We start from the raw sequence: 8,115 nt of genomic DNA, 5'->3' as shown, positions 1-8,115 counted from the left end.
GGAGTAACCAGTGCCGCCTGGGGGGACCCCGGGGCCCTCACTGGAGGGAGCACTGCCCCCTGCCCTCAGAGTCGCCAGGCCAAGTTCTGGGGCAGAGCCCCGCCCCTGTCCCCTGCCCCAGCACCGCAGCTCCGAGGGGGATGCGCCCCTCAGTGGCTGCACTGAGCCAGCCCTCACCCCGCGGCCAGCACGCGGGGGGCTTCCTGGAGCGATGCCCGAAGCTGAGGGTCTCGGGGAGCTGAGGTCCTTTCTGGGGTGGGAGAAAAGATTGCTCTGCCGACCCCCAGCGAGGCCCGCTCCCTCCGGGAGTTGACGAGGCCGAGCCGGTGAGCAGAGAACTCAGGGGCAGGGGGCACCTGGGCACTGTCAGCTCTCCCCCAACCCCGATGCTGCCTGAAAGTGGGGAGCTGGGTGGAGGGCAGGGAGGAAAGGCCGAGACTGTGCCCAGCAGGCAGGCGCCCTCCTGTCTCTAGATGGACACCGCCACGTGCCTGCCCAGGTGCAGGCAGGCTGGCCGGGCCCTGGGGGCAGGGCTCCAAGCTCCCAGGTCCCACTCACTCCCGGGGTCTCCAAGGAGGCAAACCACACAGGCAGCAGCATCGCGGAGTTCAAAACGTTTCATTTGAACCCAGCCTCTCGCCTCAACTCGCTAGGATGTCAGCATCCCCTCCCAGCTGGGCTGTGCCCTCGTCACTCTGCAGGCGGGACAGCTTCCGGGGCAGACGGCGCCCACACTGCTGGCCGGGACGGCTGGGCGTGGGCTCCGAGTACTGGCCCTGCCTGTCTTGGTGCTCCCGGAGGAGACCACCAGTGGACCAGGCGTGCAGTCGGGCTGCGGCCCGGCTCACATCACAGCCTCCATGTGCAGGATCCTCAGGGCCTCGGAGATCTGGGCGCTGGTATCCATCTGGCCATACATGCCCACCAGGAAGGCCCGGTGCAGCAGCACGGCTGCGTGCTCTGGGGACAGACGAAGACCCCGTCAGGCTGCACTGCCCTGACATCCTGGCTGCGGCGGCCAGGTCACCGGGCAGCTCTCAGAGGTGGAGCCTCTGGCCTTTCCCCGAGAGCCCGGCCCCCGGCGCCGAGGCCTCCGGGGGCGCCAGGGCCTGGGTGGGTGGGGTCGGGGCAGACTCACCGTGGCAAAGGAGGGTGTACTCCGGCAGGTTCCGGAGGGCCGTCTGCGCTACTTCGAAGTCCCGGCTGCCCAGGCAGTACATGAACGTGGGCAGGAAGTCGGCTGCGATGCTGGAAGAGCCACGTGCACAGGTTGGCACCTCCCCCCGTGCCAAGACGGCCAAGGCCCCGAGGCCTCCCCAGAGCCCCGCGCCGGGCCCCACCGGACAGGAGGAGTGGGAGGCCTGGCCCAGGGCACCGGGCGGCCCGTGGTGGCGGGTGACGCCGGCTCACCTGGGGTTGCTCTGGATGGAGCGCAGGGCCAGGCTGAAGGCCAGGCTGCGGCAGGACTCCTCAGCTGAGCTCATCAGCCGCTGCAGACTGGTCTGCGGGGGCGGCGGCGGTGTCAGCAGGGCCACCCTCCCGCCCAGGGGACCCCGCTTCCTAGGCCTCCAGCCCCCTCCACACCCCCGTCACCCATGAAGCACATAGAAGGCCCAGCGCAGAGCGGAGGAGCGGCCGCCTCAGCTCTGGGCGGGACTGAGCATCCGGGGCGGGGCCACACTCAGACATGGCACCCGCCCCCAAAGCCCAGCAGCTGCGAGCTGAGCTGGGTGCCCAGCAGGAAGGAGGGTGGGGGCGGCGTCCCTGTTCGGGGCCCAGCGTGCCTTTGCCCTCCCGCCCCCGCCTCTGACACGTGTCCCAGTTCCTCCGGGCACATGGCAGCTCCCGCACCGAGAAGAAGCCCAGAATCTCGGGTCTCCGCCGGGACATCTCGTCCACGTCGCTCAGAACCTCCAACAGATCTAAAATGGGTAGAAAGCGTGTTGTTGAGGGCCGGGCTGCAGCTGCTGGGCTCGGGGCGAACCTGTCCCCCACACAGCCCAGAGGCAGGAGTGGTGGAGTCCTGGGGCCAGAGCCCACTGCCCCACAGCACACCCGCCGGGCAGGGACCCTGGCCTGGCCTCAGCACAGGCTCTGGTGGAAGGACCTGGTTCTACAGGTGTAGCACAGCTGCTCATAACGTCAGCGCCGGTGCCTCCTGGAGCTTCCACAGCATCCCTGGTGCTTGCTCAGGCCAGGAGGCCCCCAGCACCTTGGGACAGAAAGCACTGGGGGTTCCGCTCACTTCCCAACTACCGAGCCAGCGACCCCAAACCGGAGGTGCTGGTCGACCAGGCTTTCAGAGGTTTCTGAGGGGCCCAGGGATCTGCACCTGCTCCGCGCCCCCCGGATGTCTGCCCCGAAGCCACACTGCACAGACATGGCCCTGCCCCTCCCCGCAGGTGGCCACCCAGGCCCTCGGCTCCCCCGTAGGGGACCAGGGGCTGTCGGCCAGCTCCCCGCCAGGCCCCTCTTCCTCGGTATCTACGGGGACTCCAGGGGGCTCCCCAGCGCCACTGGCCAGCAGAGGAGCCGCCCCCAGTCTCCAGCCCCGCTTCTTCCTCCAACCCCCGCTCTACCCACCCCTATTCCCACTCTGAGGAAAGAGCCCAGCCCCTCCCGGGACCTGGCAGGGGCCCTGCTGTCTTCTGGATGCCCCCCCCCCACCCCCAGGAGAAGCCTGGACGGCCAAGGGCCGCTGTGGGACCCAGGATGCTGCAGGGACAGAAAGGGAGGCCACCACCCACCACGGGGCCAACTGGGCCTGGGGGAGCCAAACCCCCAAACTTACCCTCGACCGTCTGGCCCCGGGAAAGCCTCTTCACATAGGGGGCCACTTCAGCTGCGGTCAGAGGGGTGAAGAGGGAGATGCTGACCAGAGGCAGGGGGCCAGCCGAGCTCTCGTCTGCAAGACAGGAGACCAGTGCTGTCGGTTGGAGACGAGGACGGCCCGCCCCAGGCCACCGTCCAGAGGGCCCGAGAGCCCCGGACACACTCGACACCGAGGCCGTGGGATCCATGTGCGTAAGCGAGGGGCAGCCTCGCTGAACAGCGCCCGGAATCACACCAGACCCCCAAAGGTGCGGCCCCTGCCCTGGGCTGAGCACGGTGCCTGGTACACAACGGGCACTCAATAAATGTGCTAAAACGACGAGCCTGCTGGGAGCTGCCTGGGAGACGCGGCACTTCTCTCTCGAGCCTCTCACCCACCACACTGCGCGTGGCCTTCCCTGCTGCCCCTGGCACACAGCAGGTGCTCAATAAAGGCGCCTGCGTGCAGAGCACTGTGCTAGGCGCGTCCGTGGACGGCCAAGAGTCACACTCAACACCAGCGACTTGGCAAAACCAGGGCAGAATGGCCGTGAAGGGCCAGCACCGGACCTGGGCCCCCGGGCACTCGGCCCATTCACAAATCCACCGCATGCCCGCTAGACACGATGCTGCAGGTGGCGGGTCGCCCCACTGTAGGGGCCCCAGGGTGGGGACGGGGACAGAGAACAGAGGGGCCTGGTTGGTCCCACAGAGGGCAGGTGCTGTAGGTCTCGCTGGCCACAACACGACTCGGTGCTTTGCGCGTGTCACGGACCCAGGGCCAACGATGCCCGAGGGACGCCCAGGGCAGTCCAGCCCGCAGCCCCGGCCCCACTCACCCTCGCCCTCTTCGTCCAGGCCTCGGTCAGCCCTGCCGTCCCTGCTGGGAAGGCTCAGCCCTGCCAGGAGTGACTTAAGCATCACCAGGTCACTGCTGTCGAAGGACAGGTCACTGGGGGAGCAAGGTTCTCCGTGAGGACCATGCCACAGGTGGGAGGCAGGCAGGGCCCCGTGGGCAGGGGCTCAGGAGGTGCCCCGGGGGCCGAGGGAGGAGGAAGCCAGCTCAGAATGGCCCCGGCGCCGTGGGCAGTGTCTATCCCCGCCAGCACGCCCCTTGGGAGCTCCCAGCCCTGAGCACCGCCACGACGGGACCCTGGCCGGAGAGGAGCCGTGCCAGACGCGCACACTCACTGGAGCGCGTCGGAGTGTTTCTGCAGGAAGGCGATGGCAGCCGGGGCATTGCAGGTGATATACTTGTGGGTGAACTGCACAAACTTGCTGATGAAGGGGGCCAGGTGGCGGGAGGACTTCCTGTAGTTCTGCAGAGGGAAGCGCGAGGGGGGAAGCATCCCGTCTTGCCCGCGTCGCTCCCCCTGGAGCCTCACAGCACGCCCTGGACACCGCCGACGCCGCCCTCTGCCGGGCAGCACGTTAAGGTCCCTAAGGGTCAGGAGTCGCCTCGTCCCTCATGAACCCTGAGGAGCGTGGGGTCTCCCCAGGCACGTGAGCAGCTGGGGGCCTTCCCCGGGTGAAGCTATCAGACGGGCAGGTGGCCTGGCCGTGCCCCTGATGCAGCTAAGGGCTATGCCCTCACCCAGCCGCCTCAGGTGGACAAGGGGACGGACCCTCAGTCCTGGTCAGGAAGACCGGGGCTGCCAGAGTCGTGGGAGCAGAAGGGGCACGAGATGAATGGGGAGAGCTCAGAATGGTGGAGGGAGCAGGCAGGGCGAGCAGGGGCACCGGCTGAGAGGGGCACAGGGAGAGGGACCGGGCACCCGACCCCTGGGGACGCCCGGGCCCCCGAGGGTGGGTGGGGCACCCACCAGCAGCAGGCGGAGAAAGGAGAGCAGGCAGTCCCACAGCGCCCCCTGGTGCTCGCTCTGGAACACGTGCGGCTGCAGCAGCTCCAGGATGCCCAGCACGTGCAGGAAGAAGGTCAGGTGGCTCTGCTGCCGGAACTCCTGGAAGTTGAGGTGGCTGCGGCCGTGCAGGAGGGCGGCGATCATGGGCAGGTGCCTGGGGGCGACGTGTGCGCTCGGTGGTCCTGGGCCGTCTCCCCCGGCCCCCCTCCCCCCGCTCCGAGGGCCGACATCAACTTGCACTTGGAGACCACCCAGAGCCCACTAACCCCCACCTCACGTGATGTCCTGGGCCACTCACCTGACCCACCCTCTCCCGCGTCCACCAGGCCCCTACCCCTGAGACTCAGCTCAGGAAGCAGCCGAGGCCCTGGCTGCCCGTGGCGACACCACCACGGTGTCCGTCCACCTGCTCTTAGCCGCAGAGCCCACCTTACAGCAACGCCTGATGTGGGAGCCACTCCAGGCTGGGGCGGGGAGGGCACCCTGACAGCGAGCTGTGCCCACTCGGGCTGCAGGTGGGACAGGCCAGGCGGTACCTGAGCAACAGGATGGGGTGGGCCACAGCCAGCTTCCGACAGGCCACGTTGGCGTCGGCCACTCGGTTCTCGGCCGCCCGGGAGTCACTGGTGTCCGCGAGGAGGGTGACGAAGCGGTGAATGAGGCCGTCCAGCTGGGAGGGACGGGGGTGGTCAGAGCCGGGGCCGCCTGCAGCCCTCGCACCCTACCTGTCCGCCCCCCGCCGAGTCCGCCGCCCACCGCCGCAGGGGCTACGATGGGGCTCCCCGGGCAGTCTGCGGCCTGCTCCAAGGCCCCCAGACCCCAAGGCCCTGGTGTGGCCCCTAAGGACCTGTGCAGCGACCCAGAGACGCCTGTTCCCCCAGTGCCTTCTGCTGCTCTTGGAGCTCAAGAGGCCGTGGCCAGAGCTCCCAGCCAAGCTCAGCACATGGTGTGTGAGGTCACCCTCTCCGCACAAACAGGATAAAAGCCCTGTTAGCTTGGACGAGAAAAAGCAACCTTACAGATATAGCATAATTTCACGACTGCAAAACAAGTAACACACTAAAGTGGAAGGACGCACAACTGGAAAAACATCAACTTCCCTCCCCGTCCCGGGAAGCAGGGCAAGCAGCAGATCCGACTCCAGGGTCCAGCCCAGGGAACACGGGCAGGGGGCCCACCAGACCCCCCTTCCCCCGCCATCGCCCAAGGGAGGTGGAGGCAGATGCCACGCAGACCCGCGCACGGAGGACCCACGCTGGGCCAAAGGCCAGCACCACGGCAGGCAGCCGGGAAGGGATGGGGGTGCTGGGACGCATGCAACACCGTCACACACGCACCCCCCGGCCTGTTGCAGTCAACGGTCCCTTATCAGGGAACGAGGGGGGACACCCACTCTCCTCGGCTCCACACCCAGAGGACTTCTTGGAGGAGGAAAAGATCGTTTCCAGACCCTTCGAGAGGTCGGACAGGCGAGGGTGGCAGGGCAGGCTCTGCCCTCAGACGTGCCATCGACACTCACCAGGTGCCTTTTTTGTCTTTAGACCTGAGAAGTTAGCATTTCTACCTTGAAGTGAAGGACAAAGGCGGCCCCAATGACCCCGGAGGGCTTTACCTTGCAGACGCTGCTGCTGGCGGCCCCTTCGCTGTGCAGCAGGACGCCAGGCACAGGCACCCGGAGGTCTGGCCGCTGCAGGTAGAGGTACACGAGCAGGTCTCGGCAATGCCTGCCCAGCATGCTGCGAGAGACCAGAGACCAGACTCGGGGTGGCCACGGGACCGGGGAGCTGCTGTTCCCACTGCGTGCAGAGCTGGCGTGCCAGGCCCCTCGGCCCTACCCCACCCCCACTGGCGGCCTGGGCTTGCTCCCACGGTGCTCACGTCTGAGCGGCGGCCTCCCATCACAAGGGCAAGGGGACAGGCGGGGGCTCCGGAGCCCGGGGTCCAGCACCCTCACCTGTCAGCCCACTGCTGGATGCAGCTCGTCAGGTGCGCCGTCACCTTCCTGACGCCCTCGTCACCACCGCGGCAGCAGCTGAGCAGCAGGGGCAGGCGGGCCTGGAGAAGGCTGCAGGCGCTGCTGTCCCCGTCCTGGCTCCTGGTCTCTGCCTCCGCCAGGATCAGCTCCGCCAGGCCGATGAGCTCCGGGGCCTGGACGCGCAGCACCAGCTCCTCCCGCCGCTTCTGCAGCCAGGCACCGCCAGTCAGACCCGGGCGCGTCTCGCCACGTCCGCCCGCCACCCCACCCTGTGGGCAGGGGACACCCCAAAACCTGCCTGAGGGGTGCGCTGGTCCCTGCCCTGCCAGATTCGAGGAATGTGGATGCAGGCCCAGAGGAAGTCCAGGGAGGCCGAGGGGTCAAACCTGGAGGAAGCGAGGGGACCTGGCTGAGCACCAGGCGTGTCTCCAGGCAGAGGGAGGCGGGGGGTGGGGCCCAGGTCAGCTGTCAGGGGCCGCGGGCCGCCCTACCTGACCTCTCTGCAGCTCACAGTGGCAAAGCTAAGGTCGGTCCCGCCCCGCCCCACGCTCGCAGCCGCGCACAGGGGCCTCTGGCACCCCCGCAGCACAGCACAGACGCCAGCCATTCACGCGACCGGAGGACAGGGAAGCCAACTGTCTGCCTGCTGGTCACCCAGAGAAGGGACACCGGGCCAGGCAAGAGGGCCTCGGTTCCTGAGGACGCCGGGGGAAGGGTGCTGGATCAGATCCCTCCCACCAAGGCCCCCGACACTGCCCTCTGAACTCGGCTCCTGGAGGAGTCTGGGCAGGGCGGCTGCCACATGGCACCCCAAGGCCCACGCTGCCTGTGGCAGGAACAGACCTGCCGGTGGGGGACAGAGGTCTGGGGGACTCACCTCTGCTCCCGGTTCTTGCCCAGCAGGATGTGGATACACTGGTGCAGCGTGGACCAGTTGGACTGGTGCGTGAGCAGGGCTAAGAGGTAGGGTCGGAAAGACGGCACCTGCGGGCCAGGATGGCCTTTGCCCTGGGGAGGGAGGAAACCTGGGATGGTCCCCGCCGGGCTGACGGCTCTGCCAGGTAGCGTCAGCAGGTGACAGCCCACGTGTGCCAGCACAGAGCAGAGGAAGGTGTCCGTTTCGAGGCAGACCCGAGGCTCCCGCCCAGGAAGCCACCCAGCCCAGCCGGTCACTCCGCAGATTAAGCGCGGGCTGAACCGAATCCACTCCTCAGAGACCAGGAGACACGCGAGCAAAACCCTGGGAGTGGGAACACCTGGGCAGGCGGGGGGCGCGGGAGCGTGACCGCCTCTCTCAGAAGCGCAGACCCACCAGCACGCGGCGGGATCACAGGCAGGGGATGCCCAGCCCCTCCCCGGCCATCTGGTCAGTGTTTCCTCACCTTCCCCACGGCCAGATGAGCTAGGGGACCCCACCACCCCCGCAGAGCCCTGACGTGGGCTCCGACCCCTCTGAGGCCCCCATCC

General features: G+C 68.0%; 1 protein-coding gene across 1 annotated transcript in view; it reads right to left on the bottom strand.

The window, feature by feature from the left end:
* Window positions 1-599: 599 nt before the first annotated feature.
* Window positions 600-8,115, bottom strand: part of INTS1 (integrator complex subunit 1) — a 27,831-nt gene continuing 20,315 nt past the window's right edge. The window contains exons 32-44 of the mRNA XM_024763509.1: window positions 7,526-7,656; window positions 6,947-7,034; window positions 6,628-6,854; window positions 6,286-6,409; window positions 5,210-5,343; window positions 4,635-4,827; window positions 4,003-4,130; window positions 3,651-3,763; window positions 2,792-2,905; window positions 1,852-1,922; window positions 1,411-1,502; window positions 1,139-1,248; window positions 600-960 (exon numbers count right to left, since the gene is read on the bottom strand). Coding sequence (XP_024619277.1) covers window positions 845-960; window positions 1,139-1,248; window positions 1,411-1,502; window positions 1,852-1,922; window positions 2,792-2,905; window positions 3,651-3,763; window positions 4,003-4,130; window positions 4,635-4,827; window positions 5,210-5,343; window positions 6,286-6,409; window positions 6,628-6,854; window positions 6,947-7,034; window positions 7,526-7,656 — 1,641 coding nt within the window. The 3' untranslated portion in view covers window positions 600-844. The remainder of the gene's footprint in view (window positions 961-1,138; window positions 1,249-1,410; window positions 1,503-1,851; window positions 1,923-2,791; window positions 2,906-3,650; window positions 3,764-4,002; window positions 4,131-4,634; window positions 4,828-5,209; window positions 5,344-6,285; window positions 6,410-6,627; window positions 6,855-6,946; window positions 7,035-7,525; window positions 7,657-8,115) is intronic.

Source organism: Neophocaena asiaeorientalis, unplaced genomic scaffold, assembly GCF_003031525.2.
Source record: "Neophocaena asiaeorientalis asiaeorientalis breed wild unplaced genomic scaffold, Neophocaena_asiaeorientalis_V1.1 scaffold223, whole genome shotgun sequence".
In the NCBI taxonomy this organism is placed as follows: Eukaryota; Metazoa; Chordata; class Mammalia; order Artiodactyla; family Phocoenidae; genus Neophocaena; species Neophocaena asiaeorientalis.
The sequence above is the reverse complement of the archived record's forward strand: the minus strand, read 5'-3'. Positions and strand labels throughout refer to the sequence as shown.